Source organism: Caretta caretta, chromosome 3 (genome assembly GCF_965140235.1).
Source record: "Caretta caretta isolate rCarCar2 chromosome 3, rCarCar1.hap1, whole genome shotgun sequence".
In the NCBI taxonomy this organism is placed as follows: Eukaryota; Metazoa; Chordata; order Testudines; family Cheloniidae; genus Caretta; species Caretta caretta.
In genome coordinates this window covers 12,526,814-12,552,781 of record NC_134208.1, presented here as the reverse complement: position 1 = coordinate 12,552,781, position 25,968 = coordinate 12,526,814, and the positions used below count along the sequence as shown (strand labels likewise).

General features: G+C 45.4%; 1 protein-coding gene across 11 annotated transcripts in view; it reads right to left on the bottom strand.

The window, feature by feature from the left end:
* PKHD1 (PKHD1 ciliary IPT domain containing fibrocystin/polyductin) overlaps positions 1-25,968 on the bottom strand; it is a 417,278-nt gene that overhangs the window by 296,178 nt on the left and 95,132 nt on the right. For all 11 annotated transcript variants that reach the window (XR_007356005.2, XR_007356007.2, XM_048845758.2 and 8 more), the window contains one exon: positions 22,020-22,170. Coding sequence is in view for 9 of the 11 variants with exons in the window: in XM_048845758.2 (XP_048701715.2) it covers positions 22,020-22,170 (151 nt within the window). In the remaining 2 variants the exon portion in view is untranslated. The remainder of the gene's footprint in view (positions 1-22,019; positions 22,171-25,968) is intronic.

Below are 25,968 nucleotides of genomic sequence, written 5' to 3'. Positions count from 1 at the left end.
AGTTTTAGTTCAGCCCATTACAGGGAACTTCAGAGAAGGAGCCACATTATAAGAAGTTGAGGCACAGGTCCAAACTTTCCCTTTGTTAACTGAGTGCAAATGTATTGTCTTCTTCCTAATGTCCATTTCTGGCCTGATTTTCAGAGATTATTCATTTTAGTGAAAGCTGTCCAGATCTAGTATTTTAAACCACAAGATCATCTTGCATGGAGAGAGAGAGAGAGAGCGCGCACATATGAATGAGATAATGGAATGTAGTTCTCAAGTTTCGACACATCTTGGATGTTGTTTTCCAACCCACAGTTGAAGGGCAACTTTACACAGCAACGTAAATCACCAACTTCTCAGACGCATGTCAACTAATGGTAAATGTCAGGTTAATGCTAACAAGCAAACTGAAAGATTCAATTGTTTACACAAACAGTGTCCCTAGCCTACAGCCTGGGCTGGCCATCATAGACCGTAGTCCATGCTGTATAAACCCTTTCACTTGATTACATCATCTTTACTTCCTGCAGTGTGTTTTCTCAGTTTTGTTGCAAACACAAATATTAACATTACTGTCATCCAGCCACCTGAAGAAAAAATATACAACATGTACCAGCAGGGAGGATTTCTGAACAATTTCAATAGTAAAAAGTGCAGAAAAGGGGTCTGATCCAATCCCAGTGATGCCAGCATAAAACCATTGACTTCCTTGGAAGTTGGACCAGGCTCCAGAATAACTCTCGCTTTAGTATTCTGAAAGACATATGTTTGGTTTTTTAAAATTTCTGGAGTCCTAGGCCCCACCCACTATTGAGTGAGCGGTGTAGGATAGTGGTCGGAACACAGTATTGGGAGCCAGGAACTGCTGACTTCTGTCTGATACTGACCCCTTGGTGTATTTGGAATTTAACCCAGCTGTGTCTCATTTTCCCCAAACTCACCTCACAGCCAGGAGTGCTGCAAAGATTCACCGGCTGATAAGTGGAACGCGCTTTGAAAATTAAAATTTCTGCACAAATGCTGTGTCACATTTTCTTCTATGTAAAACAGAAGGCACATAAACAAGCATAGTCAAAACATAACCAGATAGGAACTAACACATTCTACACATTGAACTTAAATACATGCATCAATATCCTTAGAGGCAGGGCTGAAAGGGATATTGCACGTCATTACATCCAAATCCATCCCCTCTACTATTAAGAGGTTTAGCCACCATGTTTTTCAACACTCCTGTGAATGGTGCCTCCTTTCCCTGGGATCAGTCCGTTCTCCAATTGTTCACATCAATAGGAAGATTTTGTTTTTAATCTATACCTGTGCTTTAGTTTAAAACCATCACATCTTGTACTATATCCCACTGGCCCATCTCCACCATGTCATTTCTCTTGTGACTGAATAAACCAGTGTAATATGTTGGACCTCCACAGCACCTTCCAGCCATAGGCCTCACAGAACTTTACACACATTAATGAATGAAGCACTTCTATTACAGTAACTGCTGGTAAGTATTATTATCCCTATTTTATATAAAGGTAAACTGAGGCACAGACACTTAATTGACTTAGAATTGTAGGATTAGAAGGGACCACAAGGGTCATCTAGTCTAACCCCCTGCCAAGATGCAGGACTTTGTTTAGACGCTGTCTAAACCAACCAAGATAGATGGACATCCTGGCTCCTTTTGAAAACCTCCAGTGAAGAAGCTTCCACAGCCTCCCCAGGCAGTCTGTTCCATTGTCCCACTGTTCTTACAGTTAGGAAGTTTTCCCTGAGATTTAAGCTAAATCTGGTCTGCTGTAGTTTGAACCCATTGCCTCTTGTCCTGCCCTCTGTGGAAAAAGAGAACAACTTTTCTCCATCTTTTTTATGGCAGCCTTTCAAGTATCTGAAGACCACTATCATATCCTCCCTTAATCTCCTCTTTGCCAAACTAAACATACCCAACCTTTGCTCATATGGCTTTCATTCCATCCCTTTGATCATCTTTGTTGCTCACCTCTGGATCCCTTCCAGTTTCTCTGCATCCTTTCTATACATTGGTGACCAAAACTGGACATGGTACTCCAGCTGAGGCCTAACCAGCACTGAACAGAGCAGTTCTATCGCGTCCTGTGACTAGGGTGACCAGATGTCCCGATTTTATAGGGACAGTCCCAATATTTGGGGCTTTTTCTTATATAGGCTCCTATTACCCCCCCCCCCACGCCCATCCCGATTTTTCACACTTGCTGTCTGGTCACCCTACCTGTGACTTGCATGCTATGCCTCTCTGTTAATGCAACCTAAAATTGCATTTGCTTTTTTTGCAACAGCATTGCATTGCTGACTCATGTTGAGGTTGTGATTCACCACAACTCCCAGATCCTTCTCAGCAGTGCAGCTGCCAAGCCAGTTATCCCCCATTCTGTATTTGTGAATTTGGTTTTTCTCCCCTAAGTGTAGCACCTGACATTTATCTTTGCTGAATTTCATTTTGTTGTCCATAGCCCAGTTCTCCAATTTATCAAGATCCCTCTGAGTTTTAGCTCTGTCCCCCAGTGTATTGGCAACGCTCCCACCTTTGTGTCATCTGCAAACTTGATCAGCACACTCTCTATACCTACATCCAGATCATTAATAAAGATGTTAAACAACATCAGACCCAGAACAGATCCCCATGGAAGCCCACTTGAGACCTCTCCCCAATCCAACATCATTCCATTAATAGTTCCTCTTTGTTTGCAGTTGTTTAACCAATTCTGTATCGTCTTAATGGTAGCTCTGTCAAACCCACATTTCTCCAGCTTACTTATGAGCAGGGCCGGCTCCAGGCACCAGCGAAGGAAGCAGGTGCCTGGGGCGGCACTCCGTCCATCATCGGGGCGGCACGTCCGGGTCTTCGGCAGCAATTCAGCGGTGGGCCTGCAGTCCCTCTCTTTGTCTTCAGCAGCAGCTCAACCAGGCTTGAGTTGTTGGGTTTTTTTCCTTCACTGTTTGGGGCGGCAAAAAAGCTGGAGCCGGCCCTGCTTATGAGAATGTCACGTGGGACTGTGTCAAAAGCCTTGCTGAAGTCCCTGTATATTATGTCCACCGCGTTCCCCCCAGCCACCAAATCAGTCAGCCCGTCAAAGAAGGAAGTGAAGCTGGTTTGGCATGATTTCTTCTTGGTAAATCCATGGTGGCTGCTTGTGATCACTCCTTTACCCTCCAGGTATTCGCAAATTGAATGTTTTATACTTTGCTCTCGTAGCTTCCCAGGATCAAAGTTAGGCTGACTGGTCTATCGTTTCCCAGCTCCTCCTATTTCCCCTTTTTAAAGATGGACATTACATTAGCCTTTCTGCTGTCTTCTGGAACCTCCCCTGTCATCTATGAGTGTGTAAATATTATTGCCAGTGGCTCTGAGATTTCTTCAGCTACTTCCTTCTGTACTCTCAGTGAATAGCATCCGGCCCTGCTGATTTGAATTCATTCAAATTGGTCAGAAGACTGCTGACATCTTCTTTACTTACCCCAGTCTGCATCCCTTCCCCTTTATCATCTCATCTATGGTAACCGCACTAGTCATCTGGTGACATGTTATTTTTTGAGCGAACACTGACGCAAAGTAGGCATTGCGCAGCTCTGCTGTCCTATCATCTTCCTATCTTGCCTAACTGGAAGGGCTTCAATTTACTGTATTTGAGGGCTGATGGTTGGGGCACTCACCTGGGAGCAAGACCACCTAGTTCAGATCTCTGCACCAGGGTGGGATTCAAGCTTTGGTCTCCTACAGCCCAGGACTACTGAGGGGAGGGAAGAAAAGCCTCCTCCTCCAGGTGTTTTGTGAATGGCACCTAACTCCCCTTGTGAATCACAGAACTGGAAGGGACCTCAAGAGGTCATCTAATCCAGTCCCCTGCACTCAAGGCAGGACTAAGTATTCTCTAGACCAGGGATCTCAAACCCGAATCACCAGGAGGGCCACATGAGGACTAGTACGTTGGCCCGAGGGCCGCATCACTGACCTCCCCCGCCCCGCTGCCCCCGCTCCCAATCCACCCCTTCCATGAGGTCCTGCCCCGCCTCCTCCCACCCCTTCCCTGCCCCCATTCCAACACCTTCCCCAAAATTCCCACCCCTATTCCAACACCTTCCCAAATCCCTGCCCCTGCCCCGCCTCTTCTCCGCCTCCTCCCCTAAGCGCGTGGCTCTCTGCTCCTCCCCCCGTCCTCCTGGAAAGCGCTAAGCGCCTGGAGGTAGGCAAAGGAGCTGGGACACGGCGCACTGGGGAGGGGGAGCGGAGTTTTATAATAACCCCGCAGGCCATGTGTTTGAGACCCCTGATCTAGACCATCCCCGACAGGTATTTGTCCAATCTGCTCTTAAAAATTGCCAATGGTGGAGATTCCACAGCCTCCCTAGGCAATTTATTCCTGTGCTTAACCACTCTGACAGTTAAGAAGTTTTTCCCTAATGTCTAACCTACATCACCCTTGCTGCCATTTGAACCCATTGCTTCTTGTCCTATCCTCAGAGAATCTAGCCCCCAATTTCTTTTTGTCCAAAACGATTCAGCGTATTCATGTCAAATTCGTGAATGCTTTCAGAGAACCCTAAGCTGCTTCTTTTTGGAAAATAAACCATTTGTCTGAAAAATTTCACTCAGCTCTACTGCTAATCCTTCAAGATCAAGGATCAGGGTAAGGGAAGTTTGCTTGGCCACTGTCTGCTAGCTCTGTTCCGTGTTTAGACAGAGGACCTCACTCTCCAGGGCTGTCATGTTGGTTAAGCAAGATTTTTAAGGGTTTGTCTACACAGCCCATGGCAGCCAGTCTCAATGCCCGGGATGACAGACTCGGGCTCGTGCTACCGTGCTAACAACAACACTGTAGACATTGCCACTTGGCCTGGAGTTTGGGCTCTGAAACCCACCATCTCCCTGGGTTTCCGAACCCGAGCTCCAGTTCGACGGCAATATCTGCCGTAATATTTTTAGCGTGGTTGCTCGACCCCATGTCTGTTGTCCCTGGCCAAGAGTCGCTACCATTCGCTGTGTTGACGTATTCTAAGTGCCTCTGTGCCTAATCTGCAAGCTTCCAGAGTCCGCTTTGAAAGGCAATGTCCTGTTTAGCCCTAGCCCGTCAACAACATGCTTTCTTAGCCTATCTGTATGCATTATCTACTGCTGTAATGTATCATGTACTGAACTTCAGCATCATTACAGGTAAATACTCAGGTTTAAATGCAAACATAATTGCATAATGCTGTACAGCCAGGAAGAATAATGCAGGAAATAGAGCCAGCTCCATCTGATAGTGCAATCTGCCTGGAACTCTGAGCGTTCGGATCAAACACACAGCCCAGCTGGGTTGCAAAGAATAAAAATGCTTGGCAGTATCTTTATTGTCATCATCAAAAACATTTGTCTGCCAGAAAGGTAAAAAGGTGAAGGAGGAACTTTCAAAAACGAAGCTGCACCAGCGCTTGGATGAAACTGGTTTACTGGGCGGGGGTGAAGTTGTGCCATGGTTAAGGTTGCAAGAGCACATTTTGTTAAAGCTGGATTTTTAAGTGTTTTAAACAGATTTGGAGGATGTTCACATGTTTCAAATAGTTAACATGAAAAGCATGCACCAACAGAGTCTACACAGAGCAGCTAAAGTGCTCTACAAACCACTCCCACCCCCATCTTGTACACTTTGCCCTTCTGTGTAGACAGGCTCTAAGTGACTTACTCAAGGCCACACAGGAAGTCTGTGGCAGAGCAAGACCTTGACTTCAGGTCCCCCAAGTCCTAGGCTAGGCCCCTAACCACTGCATCATCCTTCCTCTCCCTCTTCAGCTGCACTAAAATCCATTGAACCCTTTCTTAAATCAATATCACTTGCATCAGGAAATTATCAAACCAAACTAAACTGATCTAAGCAGAGGTTAAACTAGTTTAAGTATATCCGCATTAAGCATTTAATTACATTACCAATTTAGTTAAACTGGTACAAGTTTTCTAACATACATCATGCCTGGGGACCTAATCCTGCAAAACATATACACATAATTAACTTTCAGAGTAACAGCCGTGTTAGTCTGTCTTTGCAAAAAGAAAAGGAGTACTTGTGGCACCTTAGAGACTAACCAATTTATTTGAGCATGAGCTTTCGTGAGCTACAGCTCACTTCATCGGATGCATACCGTGGAAACTGCAGTAGACATTATATACACACAGAGACCATGAATTGTTTCATGATCTCTGTGTGTATATAATGTCTACTGCAGATTCCACGGTATGCATCCGATGAAGTGAGCTGTAGCTCACGAAAGCTCATGCTCAAATAAATTGGTTAGTCTCTAAGGTGCCACAAGTACTCCTTTTCTTTTTATAATTAACTTTAAGCACCTGAGTAGCTTCACTGCAGTCAATGGGACCAAGCATGTGCTTAAGGTTAAGCACATGCATATTTGTAGGCTTAGGTCCTAAACAGGGACCTAAATGTGTCTGATGGGTGTAGAACACGGAGGAGGAGGTTAGTCAGAAGACAAGAATGAAAGCAATAGGAACACAGGGCTGCATGCATGAGCTATGAGGGGGCTGGATAGGTGTGGGGCTGCAGGATTTAAATAATATATATAAGCAAGAGAGGTTAATGAGGCAATGAGATCACGATGCCAGCCTACCACTTGCCTGGCCATTATCATTGGTCAGGATATTGAATCCAGCATTCTCTGCCCCAGGATCCTGCTCGGTGCACTCTGGGCCAAATTTTCAAAAGCGTTTAGGTGCCTATAGATGCAGGTAGACATCCAGTAGGATTTTCAAATCAGGGTTTGATTTCACTAGGAATTAGGCATCCAGGTGCTTCTGAAAATCCCATTAAGCACCAATCTGCATCTTCGGGCACCTAAAGACCTTTAACTATCTGGCCCTCTATTTTTCCAGTTTAATGTAAGCTGTACATAGAATCATAGAATCTCAGGGTTGGAAGGGACCTCGGGAGGTCATCTAGTCCAACCCCCTGCTCAAAGCAGGACCAATCCGCAACTAAATCATCCCAGCCAGGGCTTTATCAAGCCTGAACTTAAAAACCTCTAAGGAAGGAGATTCCACCACCTCCCTAGGTAACCCATTCCAGTTAACCACAAGTAACCACATCATAGAGAAAACTCAGCCAACGTGTCCAAAGTCTCCCTGGGCTGGGGCATTCTGATGAAAAGCAGAAATGATTCCCAACCCCCAACTTGCACTAGCCCTAATTAGCAGCAGAGGACCTAGCTTCTTCTTAAGGAAAGGCAGACGTGCTCTTTCACTCAAGAGAATAAACCATGGAGCTCCCGACTCCCAAAAGCCCTGCATGGAAACTAGCTCTGTATTGCTGGCACCGAATTCTGCAAAGACTTTGCTGGCAAAGTGCGTGCAGAAGCAGGGACCATTTTGCTTACCCATAACTTGTGTCCTTGTTCTAATGGTCCTTCTGGAGCTTCGCTGGGGTGCACTATTGCTTGGGCCCGGTCAGCATTGGCCATGCCTCCTCTTGGTCCCAATTCACTTCCTCCCTCCTCTGGCCCACTCCTCACCACAGACTCTTCCGTACTGGCACTGCTGACAGATGTAACTGTATGCCTAGTGGCCCCCTTTTCAAGGAGTATTCTCTAAGGCAACCTCATGCCTGCCTTACAGCCTCTTTGCACCTGTCCAGCTGGCACAAAGGGCTCATACAGCAATAACGACTCCAGCCCTGGATCACAGACATAGCTAAGCAGAGAGGGAAAGACCTATTACGGGGTATCGTCTGATCCCTCCCCTTGGCCAGTACAGGACTAGTCTCTGCACTATATTTCATAGCACTTCGTCTGGGTAGGTAAATCTATAATGTTACATGGACTCTTTGTTTCCTTATCGCCATGTAATACTGTGTGCATGTGTATCACTGAGCTCAGATGAAAAGCAACTTCAAGAATTCATCTCCAAATCACCTAGTATTCACAGGGAGAGCGTTAAAGGACAAGGCCAATTAAAGAAAACAGAGATGATCAACTAGAAACCCAATGTTGGGAAAGCTGAGAATAACTTCTACCAGAACCAGAGAGAGAAGGTGTGGAGGGGAGGGGGAGAAAGAGGGAGAGACTCAATAAATAAATAGAAACAAAAAACAATGATGTCTTCCCTCAATTTTATTTGAGGAAGTTAAGTTTGCACAGCTCCTCGCAAACTGTCTTTGGCTAAAATCACCACTAATGAGCTCTGACATTTGAAATTTAACTGAGCATGAGCTAACAGCTCCCAGCTCTGAACCACCCATGAAGTCAACTGGAAATATTTTGCTAAAGCCGTAGACTGGCTAACAGCCTGTTTATTGAAAAGACACAGCTTTCAAGGGAAAGTGTTTATAGCCACCACTTTACCTGTCGCTTCCCTGCCCTATGCCGTCTGCTTTTCTTCAGGGGGTCTGCAAGGAACTCAGTCCCTCAGCTCCTTCTAGCCACTATTCCATTTGCTTTTTTATTAATAATTATTATTATTAGGCAACCTTAGAATCCCTTAATGAAGTCCTTCTCTTTGCAGCAATTTACAAGGACAGATTGGAAACTACAGGCTTCCACATAGATGGCTGCTTACAAGGAAAGCGTGCACCGCACCAAGCAAGCAGTTGTTATGTCAGAGGATCACCTAGTTATTAGGGAGGCACTGGAAAAAGGGTAGGTTTTACTGGCAATCGCATAAAATTAACCCTTTCCTTAAAGAGAAAACAGAGACTATAATAGGTTAATTATGGTGTAGATATTTGACAATCTGGCTTTTCCTCCTGCTTCAGCAATTTACCAGTTTACATTTTATGAACTGATACCATGTGGCAATTCAATCACCCATTATCTTTAACTCCAGCTAATTTTGTTTAACCTCACAAGGGTTTCTCCATTGCATTAGCAGATACAGAAAAAAGAAACTAGGCTTGTGAAAAAAGGAGCAGTGCCAGTGATTTCAGTGGAATTATGTCAATGGGCCATGTTACTGCCATGCATAAGTGATTGCAGGATCAGAGCCTATATATGGTCACTTAAGAAAGTGGCCTGATTTGCAAAGGTGCAGAGCAGCACAAATGCTATTGACTTCAATGGGAATGCCCAAAGAATCAAGTCCCTCAGCCCCAAACCTGCCAATCATTATGCATGGCATTAGCTCCACTGACCTTAATGGGGGGCTACACATATGCCTAAATTAAGCATCTGCATGAGTGTTGGCGGGATTGGAACCTTACTATGGCTTTAGGTACCTAATTTAAAGCATCTGAATTTGAAAATGCAGCACTTGGATATTACATGAAATGGTGATTAAAGGGTGACAAAACAGGTGGAGCGGAGTGGGCAGCTGTACCTCTTCTGTGGATAGAAGGCCAGATTTTCAAACTGGGTTATCACCCCTTTATGTCACTCCAGGAGCATAATGGGGCCATTATCTAGCTACAAATGGTCAGCAGAGAATTCCCCTGGCAGAGGGGACTCTCTGCCCATGCATCTGCATGACAGCCTGACCCTGCACCTCCATCTCCACCCCTTCCCAGTGTAGGTGGCACGGCTGGAGTATGGAGGGGGCCACAACAAGACTCCAGTGGAGTAGGACCCTATGTCAATGATGTCATTTAGAGCCACCTGGAAGCTGCTCTAGCTCACATCAGGCTGAGGGCGGGTGAGAACCATCTCTCCAATGGCCTGTCCGTGTCTCCTGAGCTGAGCAGAGTTCCATCATAGGACACAATCAAACGCAGTCTATTCTGGTCTTTAAGGGTATATCTACACAGCATTTTGGCCCCAGCCTCCCAACCTAGGTCGACAAACTCAGGCTTGTGGGGCTCCCACTAGCGCTCTGGAAATAGCTGTGTAGCAAATGCTTTGTAGCTGTGACTTCAGGTTAGAGCTCAGGCTCTGAAGCCTAGGGAGAGGACTAGGTAGCTAGTCTCTACAGCTAGTTTTAAAGCACTAGCATGGACCCCACAAACCAGAGAGTCTGCCAACCAAACCTGGGTAGGTAGGCCCAGAATGCTGTGTAGACCCTAAGTGACCCCAACTGTGCTACTGATGAATTCGGGGAGGGAGAGAGGGGCTTTGGCTTTGACTTCAGTCAGAGCAGGATCCAGACCCAGCACCTGGCACTCCGGCACTTGACACAAGCATTAAATAAATGCCATAAATAAATAAATTAATGTGCAAGGCTAATGGACTGAGAATCAAAGCCACGTTTTCAGACAGAGGGTTCTTTTTTTTCCATTTTGCCTTAATGCCGAACGAGTCAATCAGAATTTCTGTCACAATTAAATAGCAAAACCAGCAGCCGCAATGAGGCTCCATGCCACAACCTCGGAGCAAAGTGAGTGCAGATTTCCCCCCCCATCCCCCTCCAGCCCTTCAGACCATTTCCTGAACCCATGTGACCCTAATTCAGCTTTCTCTTCCCAAAGAAGGGTAAAGTTTTGCTTTCCGCTCCCTGGAGGAAGTGCCTTTTAATAAAGAGCAGCAGTTTCTACTCTGCATCTACATGCCTCTGGTTGGGGGAGGGGAAGTGGTTTGTTTATAAGACTAGGGGCCTCATTCTGAGCTCGCTTAGGGTCTGATCTAACACCCTTTTACAATCAATGGGACGGTTCAATGGGCTTTGGGTTGCTAGTGGGAGGAACCCCAACCTGTAACTGACTCCACACGGGTCAACCTCCGTGCAGCAGCTTGAGGCCTCATTAGTCAATGAGGCTCCAGAAGGAGTCAGGTGCAGGATCAGTGCCCCTGTAGTCAATGGATGTGTGCTTGTGAAGGGCTGTGAGAGCAAGACCCAAATCAGCCCTTGGCTTTTGCTCCCGGAGGAGAGAAGAAAGAGTTAAGGCTGTACATCAGGCTGCAAAAAGTTCTGGCAAAGAAGAAAAAAAATCTTCGGCACATCTCCTAAATTTCTCATTGCAGCCCAAGGCCCATCCCACTTAAAAAAAAATTTAAAAAAAGCAATTTCACTTCTTTTCCCAAACACCTAGCAGCCACTTTTATTATTTATTTACCTCCCCTTTTTGTGCAAGGTCTTTTTTCCCCTCATTTAGTCCGACAAAGATTGTCCTCCCGGAATGACCTTTTTCTTTTTCTTTACTCTCTTCCTCTTCCCACTCCCTCTGGGCTATTGCCCTCACGCCACTAACTAGATAACACACTCGATCAGAGATTTTTTTTAAAAAATCATTGCAAAGGCACTAGGGCTGATAGTGGCATCAATCCTAACCTGACACGGGCTAGGGTCAACCATTTATCTCTTTACATTGCCTGTGGTTACTGCGGCAGCCATCTTGGATCTCTACAGCTTAACAACCTTGCAGAAGGTACCTCTGTCAACACGGATAACATCTGCACCCCCCAAGACTGGCTTATTTTGGTTTGGGGTTTTTTTTTTGGTTTTTTTACAATAGACTTTTTTTGTGACTTGCAAATCTTTTAGGGCTTAGTGGGCCCCTCAGGGGGCAAATCCGTTCCAGGTTAACAGGTTACAGAATGTAGAAGTGAATAATCTTGGGGGGAAGGGAGGGGCCGAGATTTACAAAATAAGCTTAGGAAAATATGTCTTTTTGTAAACAATAATAATAATTAATCGAAAAACAGTTTCAACCAGACCTACTCCTGAGTCTCAAGCCAGTGTGTTAATCACAAGATCATCCTTCCTCAGTTTCATTGATTATTTTGTGTGTGTGAGTGAAAGTCAGGGAGGGAGAGGAGAGGGAATGGGATGTGGGAAGAGGTTGAGGGGAAATGGAAGAAAACCTATAATATTTATGTGTTATGAGTTTGGGGAGCTTGTTTGTTTTCATATCAATATAAACTGGACGGGGTTGGTTTGGAACCCATATTAATGTCTGCTACTTAAACACAGCAGCATTGGGTACTGCATGAGAACCAGGCTGCTGCTGCTGAATACTTCTTTCCATGGACAGAGCTGAAAAGCAGAGAGGTGTCATTAGACCCATTTCACAGGTGGGAAAGTGAAATGCAGATTTCAGGTGACTTGGCCAAGGTCATACAGGGAGCCAGTGGGAGAGCCTCAAATAGGACTCAGGTTCCCGACTAGCTTCTCATCTCTCCCGACAGCTGTTGACAGAGAAGCCCCCAGTCCTTGTATAGCGTCCTCAATAGGCCTCCATTCCCTTACAAGAGCTGGACCTTGCTGGGAGAGGAAGGTTTGTCCAGTGTTTGGGGCACAAGTCTAGGACCTTTGAAACTTGCATTCACATCTTTGCTCTGCCACAGGCTTCCTGTGTGACTTTAAGCAAGTCACTTAGTCTCTTAGTCTCAGTGAGAGGCGGTAGCTTTGTTGGTGGGAGAAGCTCTCCTATCTACATAGCGCTGTCTCCACGGGGGGTTAAGGTCAGTAAAACTACATTGCTCAGGGGTGTGGATTTTTTACATCCCTGAGTGACGTAGTTATACTGAAGTAAGTGTGCAGTGTAGATTTGGTCTTAGACAGACAAAACAAGGCAGCCACAAATTCTCCTTGATTCTCATTGTAGACTGCTGTATTTGGAGGTATAGAAACAGGTGGGTTGACACTGGGGGGCACGCCAGGAAAATTATTATTTGTATTGAAGGAGCACCTAGGAGCCCCATTGTGCTAAGCACTGTACACACACACACACACACCCCCATACACACACGTGAAAAAAAAATGGATGTGCCCTCCCCCAAAGAGCTTACAGTCTAAGTACAAGAAAAGAGACAACAGATGAATGCAGACGGGTAGATGGAGGAGTACAAGGAAACAATGAGACAATGTTGGTCAGAATGATAAACAGTGACCTCAGTACACCTGCTGCCTAACCACGGTCAGGTCTTTTGTAGGCATCATGGCAAAGGAGAGTTTTGAGGAGGGATCTAAGCAAGGTCGCACTTTGTGCCAGGGTTAGATTTTTCAGGCAAAAGGGACAGCGTGAAGGAATAAGAAGAGGATGGAAAGGGAGTGAGGAAGCAAGAGGGCTTGGTGGAAGAGAAAGGGCATGGGAGAAGCCTGAGAGGACGGTGTGGCTGCGAGAAGCTTTGCTGGCAAGAGGGAAATGCTGAGCATTCCTAGCCATTAATAATGATAATAAATTTCAACTATTAGGCACCAGTACCTCACAAGGACTTAGGCACACACAGAATGCAACTGAAAACACAACCGACCACAAAATGGACGAGAAGTGTATGAGCAGGAGTGACAAAATGCCAACATCTCATCCTTAACATGCAACAGGCAGACACCCCCTGCCCTCCACACAATGAGTAGCCCTAAAAAGGTCTTGCCTAGAAGAATATCATGGATCTGCTCTGCTGAATGAGGAGGAAGAGTATTCCAGAGCTGCAGGCCCTCAGTGGAGAAGAGCCCACCTCCCATTCTTTCTAGTCTGTATAGTATGCAGGGTCAGCAGGCCCAATCTGAGTGGTACCATGGGAAACAGTTCCCGGGGCAGAGCCTTGTCCTGCAAGGCATTGAGTGCACTCAGTTCTCAGCGAATTCACCAGGAGTCAAAGGTGCCCAGAACCTCTCCGGAAGATCTCACAGCATCTTGTGTGACTGGACCCACAGACTGGTCCCACAATGGTTTAAATAGACAAGGCCATACTGGGTCAAACCAATGATCTCTCTAATCCAGTATACGCTCTCCAAAGGTGACCAATACCAGATGCTTCACAGGAAGAGGCAAGCTATCCCAAAAATAGACAATTGTGGAGCTGCCCAGAGTGGAAAGTTGCTTCCTAATCACTGGCAGTTAGTAGTCTGCTTATCCCCTGAAGCATGAGGGTTAATATCCTTTATAAATTTTTGACTTTAACTAATGTAACTGGGGCTCTTCTTATTGCTCCTATACTAAAATACTCCACTAAGAGCCAGATTCTCTGGTCTGGCCAAGCTATGCTTCGTACAGGAGTGGGTGGAGATGGGATGTAAGACAAAGACCATCTTTGCTCTATCCTGAAGCCCACCTAAGAGAAGTGAAAAAGAGTGAGAGGAAAGGGAGACAATCAAATAGATAAAATTGTTATAGCTATATATAAATTTGCACTTCCCTTCCTGGTCATTGTTATAGGGGAAGTAGGTAGCTATATTATAAATCATATTTATAGTTAATGTATATTACATAATAATTTTAAAGTCAGACCAACCAGCCTCCAATGTCTTCCCAAGTGACTGAATGCCAACTCAAGTGGCTTGGCCATCTGCTTCATATGCCAGAGTCCATGCCAGCCTGCCAAACTATGTGTTTGATCCAACAAATTGAGATGGAGAAGACCTTACAGCCGGCTTCACACACTGGAGGGATGTCATGGCTTTCAACCTCACCCACAAGATAGAGCAGGCCACAACACTGGCAAGAGACCAGGCTCCCTGGAAGTGGGTGACCCAAAGCATGCACTCTATTCTCCACGGGCAGGAGAATGAATGAAATGAATAAAAGGTAGTTATAGAAGGTTGCCTTATACTGTATCCAGGCCAGTATGTGGGGAGGGTGGATGGCAGGTAAGGTAAGTGTAAATCAAAGGCAAAGACCATAGCTAAGATTTTCAGAGCTGTCTAAAGGATTAGGAAGCCCAATTCCCATTCAAATTAACAGAAGTAGAGCATCCAGATCTCCTAAGTAGGTACCGAAATCTCAGCCATAGATCTTAAGTGACTAATGTAGGCACCCAACCTGTGCAGAGACACCCACAGTATTAATCTTTGGGCTAAGAAAAGAAGATCTTCAACTTTCTAAGACATTCCTTAAACCTCACATCCTTCCCGTATTCTCATCTTTAAAAACAAGTTAAAGGAAGCAGAGTTGATACAGGCATAGCTGTAATCCTGTATAGCATTTTTATCTAGCATGTTATTTTTATTACCCTTTTATTCCTTAATGGGATCCCCTCAAGGGTTGGGTTGAAACAAATTCACTACCTTACCAGTTAGGCTTTCCAACGATTGACTTAATATATGTGGCATGGGCCCAGCGATATACATTATACCACCCATCTGGGCCAGAGGAGGAGAGGAGTCAGTACAAGGAAAACATTGCTCAAACAGCATGCTTGCATGATGATTAGGTCTGGTCCAGTGATCTGGAATAATAATCTGAAGGCTCACTAAGCATAATAGTTCAGAGACGCCCAAGTCTGGTCAAACCTTCCCATGAGCATCCTCTCCTTGTGTTATCAGCATGTTTTACACATCTCATCAGTGTCACGGTGGCTGACAACTCATTATGCACCAGAGGTAAAGTGAACGGGTAGTGACTGAGCATTAGAACATTTTTTTTTATTTGTATCTTGCCATGACTCAGTGTATCATGAAACCGTGAGCTAATTAAGTCCTGTGGGATAGACAATCAGAGCTTTTTATTATTATTTTAAGTGGGCTAAATTGCATTATATACAGATATAAAAAAACAGATTCCACAGCTCTTCCCCAGTTAATAACGGAGCAATTTACAAATGTTAATAGAATGCTGGGGCAGAGGCTTGTTACTTCACATGCATGACCTAATTAAATCATATGGTGGCATGTATTTCAAACACAATACAGATGAAAAGATGAGAGTCTGAAATAAAATCCCCATTTTCCAAAATCTCTGGCCCCATCCTCAGGAACATTCAAACACAGATCTTGGCTTAGTGGCTGGTTCTGGTTGCGGGGAGGGATAGCTCAGTGGTTTGAGCATTGGCCTGTTACACCCAGAGTTGTGAGTTCAATCCTTGAGGGGGCCATTTAGGGATCTGGGGCAAAAATTGGGGATTGGTCCTGCTTTGAGCAGGGGGTTGTACTAGATGACCTCCTGAGGTCCCTTCCAACCCTGATATTCTATGATCTCTATAAAGGGCCAAGCCAACAACATGAAATGTGAGGATCAGAATGTCACAACCAATGGGGTAAAGTCTCCACCTCTAAACCTGCTTTGGGACATTAGAAATATGCATCTAAATCCAAGACTGATTTAAAAACAATAGGTTAGGGATTAATCCTGAAGGGGCAAGTTATAAGCTGGAGTAAATTGTCCCAGCTCCATTGAAGTCAACAGAGCTATGATAATTTACATAAGATGATGATCTGCCCCACAGTCTTCAGTGGGAATTTTGCTTGAACAAGGAATTTAGGATCCTGGGACTGACAGAGCTTCCGGCCAATCAGACAGCTCCAGATCAGGGCCAATGGGAAGTAGCTGGTCCCCCAAGTCAGTCTGATTGACCTGGCAGCAAGGCCAATCTGGGAGCCTCAGCTCAAGTCCCAGCCTTTGCGTGTGCTGGGGGAAGGGGAGACAGTGAGAGCAGCCCCAGCTGGGGTGAGGTGCTGTAGCTGGATGCCTGGAGGGGAGGAGCCGCACAAGAGCCAAGTTGTGGAGCGAGGGTCGGTGCAAAGACCGGGGACCTGCACTGATAGGGTTGCCAACTTTCTAATTGCACAAAACTGAACACCCTTGCTCTGCCCCTGCCATGCCCATACCTCAAGGCCCTGCCCCGCACCTTCTCAGAGGCCCAGCCCCCATCCCTCGCTCTCTCCCACCCTCACTCACTTTCACTGGACTAGGCCAGAGGCTTGGGGTGCAGGAGAGGGTGACGGTGAGGGCTCTAGCTAGGAGTGTGGGGTCAGAAATGAGGGGTTCAGGGTGCCAGAGGGGACTCCAGCCTGGGGCAAAAAGTTGGGGTGCAGAAGAGGCTGAGGGCTTCAGCTAGGGGTGCAGGCTTTGGGGTGAGGATGAGGAGTTTGGGGTGCAGGAGGGGGCTTTGGGCCAGGGCCTAGGGGTTTGAAGTGTGGAAGGGGGTCTCACGGCTGGGGCAGGGTGTTGGGGTGCAGGGTTTGGGAAGCGGGTTCTGAGCCAGGCCAGGGGGTCAGAGTGTGGGCTCCAGCCGGGCAGTGCTTACTTCAGGCGGCTCCCGGTCGGCGGCACCATGGGGCTAAGGCAGGCTCCCTGCCTGCCCTGGCTCTGTTCTGCTCCTGGAAGCAGCCAGCATGTCCAGACCCTAGGCAAAGGTGCAGCCAGGCAGCTCTGCTGGGTGCGTGCTACCCACACCCATAGGTGGTACCCCCACAGCTCCCATTGGCCACAGTTCCCAGCCAATGGGAGCTGCACAGCTGGCACTCTGGGCGGGGGCAGCACACGGAGCTTCCCTGGCCGCCCTTGCGCCTAGGGGCTGGACATGCCGGTCGCTTCCGGGAGCAGCATGGAGCCAGGGCAGGCAAGGAGCCTCCCTTAGCACCACTGCACCACCAACCAGTCTTTTAACGGCTCGGTCAGCAGTGCTGACCAGAGCCACCAGGATCTCTTTTCAACCGGGCGTTCTGGTCAAAAACCGGATGCCTGGCAACCCTACGCACTAAACAAGTGACAGGCCCAGCAGAGGTGAGTGAACAACAGCACCAGAGATGGGGAGCTGTAGGGAGTGGGCAGGGAGGTCAGAGACACACAATAAGGGAACGAGAGAGAACCACAGAGAGCCAGCAAAGGCAAGTGAGTGGAGTAACCCACCACCACACAGTCCTGAGATCAGCTGCACAGGGAGCCATGAACAGCTTCAGCTTGGGGTGTTCCTGGCACCCCCTGAGCCAGGGAGAAGGTGGCAAGTACTGTGGGGTAACTGCAGTTGGTTGTACGGAAGATTTTCCGGTTCAGTCCTGGGGCAAAGCCCTGTGTGAGCAATGCACAGCCCAGATGACGGTGGCCCTGCCTCGCAGCAGGCAGAGCAGTGCGGAGCTCAGAGGTCCTACCCTTGACTACCGCTTCCCTGGTGCATTCACCCGCTTTGGAGATGGGTCTCTTTCATTCACTCAAGCATACTGGGGAGCAGCATCTAGTGACCTTTCAAACCAGGGTCTCTGTAGGAGAAGACTTGGGGCTTGCACAAAAAGAGGAAAGGGGGCTCAAAACACTGCTATGATCATTTGTGTGGAAATCTGAGTGAAGCCATAACCAGGTGGGCAGGGCATTATTCCTATCAGATACCCTTCTGGAACCATCAAACCAAAGAGCCAAGTTTCACCACCCCACAAAAGAGACACTTACTGTTAAAAGTGTTTTTGTATGTGTGTACTCATCTAGAGTAAATACTTTATCATGTCTGTCCATCTGGGTGTGGGAAGTAGTGTAAGGATTGCTTCAGTATATTTTACCATCTTTCAACTGCTTAGTATATTTTGAAACCTGCTAAGTTTTCTCCTATTTTAGGCTGTTCCTGAGAAAGATAAATCTGTTTTGTTCGATTTGATGTTTTGCATGTGCACCCTTTTTAACAATTTAATTCAGTATAAAGTTACTACTCCAGTTAGGGATATGTTACTTATTGGGAGTCTGTCTAGTAGTGAGTAGGAGCGCTCCACCTCACAGATAGATCTGACACAGTTAAGAGGAGTAACTGGGGAGGAGGTACCGTGAAGAGAGCGCCAAGTGATTTGGAAGCTTCTTCGTCATAGTTTCCATTGTTCAGGCTCAGTCCTGGGATCTCACGAGCAGCGGTGAGGTCCCTCAGGAGGGAGGATAGTTGGGTTGCAGCCTTAAACCCAACCCCAGAGTATTCTGGAGACCCAGTAGGCAGGGGCCTGCAGGTGTAGTCTCACTAGGTAGATCAGGGGAAGAAAGTCCTTTGGAGTTACTATCCCAACCTGTCCTACAGGCAGGGAACAAAACCTAGCCTGTTCCTCTGGGTAATGCTGGGAGCAGGGAGACACAGGTTGCGTCTCATGCCACCAAGATAAGTTAGGGTGGATCAGGGTCCCATTTAAAATACCCCTGCCCCTAACCCCATTACACTTGGAATGCTCCTTTTGAGCTGATCAGTAGGAACTCCATCCAAGACTACATCAAATCCCTCTTCAAGGCCATCCCTGCTGTGACACCTACACGGAGTCAACCAATCAATGACTGTTTTGCTTATGCATCAGTAGAATGGGTAGGAAAATGCTGAAGCTTTTTCCAGGAAGGATGCCTGATATTTTTCTCCCAGCTTCATGCAGGATCAGCTGATTTAATTTACCAATAATTTTACAAATCTCTCCTGCACTTACATTGCCCCCATCACCATAATAGCAGAGCACGTCACCATCTTTAACGTAGTTCACCTTGCAATGCCCCTGTAAGGCAGGGTGCTGGGCAATGCTATTATCCCCATTTTAAAAATGGGAAACTGAGGCATAGAAAGGCTAAGCAACTTACCCAAGGCACAGGAGATCTGTGGCAAAGCAGGGACTTGAATGCAAATCTTTTAAGCTTGTACCCTAACCACTAGATGATCTTTCCTCACTAAAGAGATATTTGGAGCCATCATGAACTACCAAATTGTTTAACAGCTACCCCTGCAACCTCATGACCTTATTTTTATTGCCCTCCTTCTCCTCCCTGCCTCTGTTTGTCACGCTTATTCGTTGCATCTTGCCTCATATTAAATTCTAAGTTCTTTGGAGCAGGGACTGTCTCCTACTGTGTGTCTGCCGAGCACGCAGCACAATGGGGCCCTGTTCACAACTGGGGCATCTAGGTATTCCCCACAATATAAATAAGATAATTGTTATAAAGGGCCAGATACTCAGCTGGAGTACATCAGCAGACCATGAAGTCAGTAGAGCTACACAGATTTCCAGCAGCTGAGGATCAGCCCCAACATCTGCTAAGTGTTTTGAGATCCTCAATTGAAAGGTGCAATGGAAGCGTAAGGTCTTACTATAAAGCGGCAAAGTCCTGTTACTGCTATGGTATGTTGTGCTGCTTGTTAATAGTGCCATTATCCAAATACACAGGATGCTGTTAATGCATTTTACTGTCTGGTATTGAAGCTGGGGACCATTATTTCCAGTGGAAAGGCAAGGCCAGTTCACATGACATGATTTAAACCTCTATCATGAAGCATGCATAAGCTGCAGTGGGTCATAAATCTTAACAGGATGCTGTCAACTAGAAAAGGACCAAAATTAAAACCATTTATCTGAACTCCCTCCCCCCCCCCATCACCCCACGAATTTGGGGGAGATTGATAAAATGAAGCTTACTTCCAAAACACCACTGGATTCATTAAGCAGAACCAAAACCCAAGCATTCTTGTTTCTGCACATCTCCCCCCTCGGTTTGTTCAAGCCACCCAGGACTTCATGATTTTCACTATGCTGCACAGCACAGCCACTTGCGGTGACAGAACTTGTATCCTCCTCTTGCTCCCAAAGCACAGGCCTCAAGCACTCCAGTTAAAGAACCATCTGTTCTCAGTGTTGGGACTACAGAGTCTATGACACACAGTTGAGTGCGTCATGGAGCAGGTGTGATGCCATCCAGTAGCCCCCAGTAGCTCATATACACCGTAGCCTGTGCTTTATGATACACTTGGGAATGAGTTCTGCATTTCATTTAGGGGAGGGGAAAAAAAACAGATAAAAAGAGTAGCAGCCACGTGGACAACCATTGGTTTGAAGAGGTCACCCTGCTGGCTCCACAGCAGTGCTGACCTAAAATGGTTTCCCTTAGCTGTGCAAACTACTGATATTATGATTAGTCAGGCTGATTAACAGCCGAGGAAGTAAACAGAACGACAAAAAGGGGGAGTCATCCTGGCCCTCGCAAAGGGCTAGATGCCCAGGGAAACATGGTTGCCAACATGAAAGTGGACATCATCAATAGGGACAGAAAGTGTTGGCCTCTAGAAGGCTACATAAAACCTATGGGCCTCGACTGAGTCTTAAAACAATGAGCAATAACCAAATTAAAATGTTTTAAGGGAGTGAAAAGTAACAATATCACTTTAAGAGATTCAGCTGTAGTAATAACCCTAGCACCCTTCATCCAAAAGAGCATTACAAACAGGCCAAATTCAGAGAATTTTGACCCAATAAGGACTTCAGAATTTGGTTCTATATACATACAGGAATCAGTAGGTCATGGCAGTGCAGCTCCTTCTGGGGTGGAGGATGGCACAATGCATAATGATAGGGAGGTGGAAATCTCAGCCAAGGACACCAGGGTTAAAAGTTACCACAAAATCTTTAATATCAGCTCAGAGCAAACAGGACCTCTGTTTTCTAGGTCTCATCCATGCTCAGTAGATTACATGATACTCTGTTTATCTGAGGATTTATGAAGCATAAAAGGCACAGCTGATGTTGCTGAGTGGATTGAGGGGTCTGCCTCCTCTCACACCAGTTTTTACATGGCTATAACTCAACCGACTCCAAAAGACTTACTCCTGTATTACACCAGCGCACATGCAAAGTGAATCAGATCAATGTGCTGCAAACATGCTTACACAGCTCTGCCATTCCCACCATCATGAGAACAGTAGCTTTGAACACAGCCTGACACCCCCATACAGTCTGTTTGGGAAATTACGAGCAAATAACATTCAGGGTGAGGGTAAGGGTGAGGAGACATTTTACATTTACCAAACTCTCCACTCTCCACCTGCACTTCAGCAGCTATGATGAATTTGTTTCATCTATAGTGTTCTCTACCACTTCACACCCTTGAGATTTTGAAGGGAGATCAAGAAAGTGCCTCACAGGTTTGCAAAATTAAAATTGAGAGAGTTTTTAAAAAGGGCAGAAGGGATAAATTTTGTTCCCTGATTAGGACACTCTCTCTCTCTCATACACACCGACCCATCTTTCAAATAGCAAACGGGTACAAACAAATGCTATAAACAAATGGATCAAAAGAGATTATTTGGGCCGAACCACTGCTTAGTGTTCGGGCTCCAAAGGAAACTTAGAACTCGTAGTCTCCTGAGCTGGGATCATTGACAAAGGGACGTAGATAAGGGGAAAACTACATTAGGAACAGAACTGGCATTTGTACATAGAAAGAGAGTCTAAAAAAAAAAGACAAGCTATAAAGGAAGTTAAAGGAAACAAGGCAGCCCTCATTTATATTTGATCAATATGTGATTAACCATAGTTAACCATTAATTCATCTGCTGTGCATTAGAACTGCTATTCAAAGTTGGAGAGCATTTAATATTATATATTGCCACTACTCAGCCTAAATTGTTTTTTCCCCCCTTTAAATGTACACAATATTACAAATTTAATTTTAAGCTGTTTGAATCAGTCTGTAAAAAAGATTTGATTATACCTGAGTGTTCTGGCCCCAGTTTTTCCATATCTCAGTAATCTTGGCGGTAATTGGCTGATTAGCTCCCTCACACTCCATCTCTGCCTCAGTTTCCATGGTAATGTTACAGGAGCTATTATAGATGAGAACTTCATCTCTTTCCACTTTAGGGCTGAAACGAGAAGGGAGGTTAAATGGGGTGTCATCAATCTTAATGAAATGCAATTATTTTTACTCTTATTAATCATTGCAAGCCATTAGCTTGTGGCAACTCCTGCCCACCATTTGTCAAACTTTGCAAATTTCTGTAATTTTGTTTCCATTCTTTTATTGTTTATTTGTTTCCCCCCACCCTTTATCTGCAAACCCTCCTGATGACAATACATGCAGTAAAGATCTCTCAGTGATGCCTTTCAGCTTCACAAAACAGTTATAAATGCTAGCAAATGCTCTTCCAGGACCAAGGGAAGGAGGTAAGTGCAGACAAGGACTGAGAGAATCAAAGATGGAAGCATACACCGAGTAGGGTTTGTCTGAATTCCCCCACCCCCCTTTCCCTTTCTTATTCACACTTAGCAATGGGGAATGAATAACTTGCTACTCCCTTAGGGCAAGCGGAGAAATTGGAAAACCACACAACTGGCTAACTGGTCCCTAATTCCAACTGTGAAAAAATGAGCTCATTTAGGGTTCCAATTCCTGCTCCCCAGCTGATTGCAATGATGCTTTGTTGCTAGCACTGGAACATTAACTTAGTAAATTAATTAAACTTACTTAACAGCCCAGACTAAGCAGATTCGATATATGTGTCAGTTATTCAAAGACACTTGCTCCAAAGGCTTCTGTCACACAGAGAGAAGAAGGAGCAGCAAAGGTAATAGGTAAAGCGTGTTCTTACTGGGTCTTGCTGCTGACAGCTGCTCACTTTGGTAGCTTTTACTATGGGGAGCTGTGAGTGTCTGACCCAAAGTCCCTTGAAGTCAATGGAAAGCCTCCCAGTTCACTTAACTGAGCTCTGGATGAGGCCCAGGAAGCAGACGTCCCATTTTCATGTCTGGCTGTAATTTGCATTCCTTTCCCCAACTCTCCCCCCTTTCCCAGCCTTCTCTCCCAAAAAATTCAGTGACAGTGTTTGTGGATTTGTGCGTGAATTTAGATCTGATTTCAGAAAAATGAAGTCCCCAATTTATCCACAAACCCATCCCAACACAGGCAGCAGCACTAATCAACCTCAACTCAAAGGCAGCCTATTTCAGGTACCGTACCTATTCCAGAGAAGACAACTCAGTCTCTGGGCCTGATTCTCCACCCCCTTTCACCTTGTGCAGTCATTTACACCCGCTCAAAAATGCTTACCACTCTGAATTGGTCATATCATAACCGATTGTACACAGCTATAAATGGTGACACAAGGTACAAAAAAATGGCAAATCAAGCCTGCTAAGTCAATTCAGTCTATTTGGAAGTGGTTTTTGCGATGTGGGTATCTACTCCCTGGGAATTTGGATGGAGACAACCAAACTCTTTTCTCGTATCTAATTCAGAAATAACAGGTAAGGGTTTAAGCTGATGTAACTTACAGGATGGGGGGCTAAAAAGAGATGAGCTACTACATTGTTCTACGATGCACCTAGGGCCAGATTGACAAAAGTGCCAAAGTGGGTTAGTGGCTTACTCCAAGTGAAATCAACCCATCTGAAAATCTGGCCCTTCACTGGCTTGGGAGTACCCTGATCCCAACCAATTGATGAATCTGCGGTTTTCAAACCATGCCATAGTGCAAGGAGACATCAGCTATGGCAGGGGTTTGGGGGATGTTTGTTTTATTGCCATTTTTAGCACAATAGGTGGTATATTAAATACAGAGCATGTTACCTCCAACCGTTTTTGTTATCGGAGCCATTTTAACAATGATTTTGTATTTATTTAAATAAATAAATCTTTCCCTCCACCACATCAACAACACAAAGTCAGTCTTAAGGAACAGCATTAGCTTTTTGATAGCAACAGTTTGAGAGCTATTCTTGTCCTGTACAGCAATCCAGTGGGCTGGGGGTATCTTTCAAGACTGCATCATAATTTCTGCTGCAAGGAAAAACTTTATCCTTTAAATTGCCAATATTTTTATGGGGAGATGTCTATATCCAATGCTATAAACAAAGTAAGGTCTTGATCCAGCTTGCATGGAAGTCAATGGGGCTCTCGCAAGAGACAGGAATGGGAGTTTAATCTGATTTTACATTGGGAATTAATTTATGGGTAATGGACACACTCTGTATAGTCCTGGGTTAACCACAACGGTAACAGTTACTTCATTTCTGAGCACCTCACTGCTGGACAATGATTAACGAAGTGGAGAGCTTAAAGAAGTGCAACAAAAATAATCAGAGCTGGAGGGACAAACTGAAAGTTAAGGGTCACATCTTGATCCCACTGACATCAATTGCAAAACTTGCATTCTGGTCAATGAAAGCTGGATTTGGCACTAAGAGTTAAAACACACATAGGTCGGACAGTCCTCATGGTTACACTAGTGAAAGTCAGGAGTAAGTTCATTGAAGCCAGTGTGAAACTGGGGTTTGAAAAGAATCAATCACTAGAGGAAGACAACAATTAGAGCTGGAGAGGAAATGGCTATCAAGTCCCACAAACATTTTCACAATTTTGAATATTTTTCTCATCCTGAATCTGGATAAAAAGTCAAAATATTGAACACTTTCACAAACAGATAATTGGGGGGGGGGGAGAACAGATCAGGTCAATCAAAATTTTTGGTTCATTAATTTCAGAAGCTTTTCTTTCAAATTGTGACCTTTTTTATTTATAACCTTTTTTAAAGTATAAATTAAAGTTGAGAGACAAAGTCATTTTGAACAGGAAAATGAAACTCTTTTGTTTTGAAAATGTTGAAATGGGTCATTTCAACAAATTGCAATTTTGGAATTGGTGATTCTCCATAACAGACCCTTTCCCACACAATTTCGGGTTCCACAAATTAGCATTTTCCAACAAGCCAAGTTTTGTCAGGAAACACTCAACCAGCTCTAATAACAAATCTATAATATTGGAAGAGTGTAAGTGTAACCCACACATCTCCTGGGTGTGGTTTTCTGTCCCATTTAGTGGCACTGAGACCACTTGGAGAGAGAGATTGAGTCTGTTCTGCAGCCTCAGCTAATAGCCAGCTGGCTTTTAGCTCATCAAGTAGAGGCTCATATATTTAGCTCCAGAGGCCCCAGGTTCAATCCCACTTAACAACAACTGGAGTCTGTCAGCATTACAAGTGGAGGCTCATCCAGGATTTCAACTGGGAAGTCTCTGAAGCTCAATACATGCTTCCTCAACTACAGGAAGTATGTAACCCACACACCTTCTGGGTGTGGTGTTCTGTCCCATCAGGTGGCACCAAGACCACTTAGAGAGAGAGATTGAGTCAGCTCTACAGCCTTAGCTAACAGCTCATGCATTTAGCTCCAGAGGCCCCAGGTTTGATCCTGCCCACGGACGACTGGGATCTGTCAGTGTTATATAAGCACCAAATGGAGAAAGGAACTATTTAGCATAGTAAACAGGGATGTGAACTTGCAGCAATGGGATGAAACGAAGGCTTGGTCTACACTACAAAGTTAGGCTGGCTTAACTAAATCACTCCAGGCTGTGAAAAAATTCACCCTCTGTGCGATGCAGTTAAGCTGACTTCAGCGGTGACATAGACACTGCTGGGTCGATGGACATGGAAATAACGGTAGCCCCACCTTTTGGGACATTTATAACTAGACTAGACAAAGCATGCCATAAAAGAACTATATGAGTTGGCAGGGAGAGAGACTGGATGACCTCAAAGGTCTTTTCTCCCTTTCTGGATTCTATGAGCCAAACACTGAAGCCCTGACTAAGGACCTGATTCTCCAGTGCCTTGTGTGGGCAAACCCACTAAAGTAGGGATGGTAGGCTTGATTCTTCTCTGATG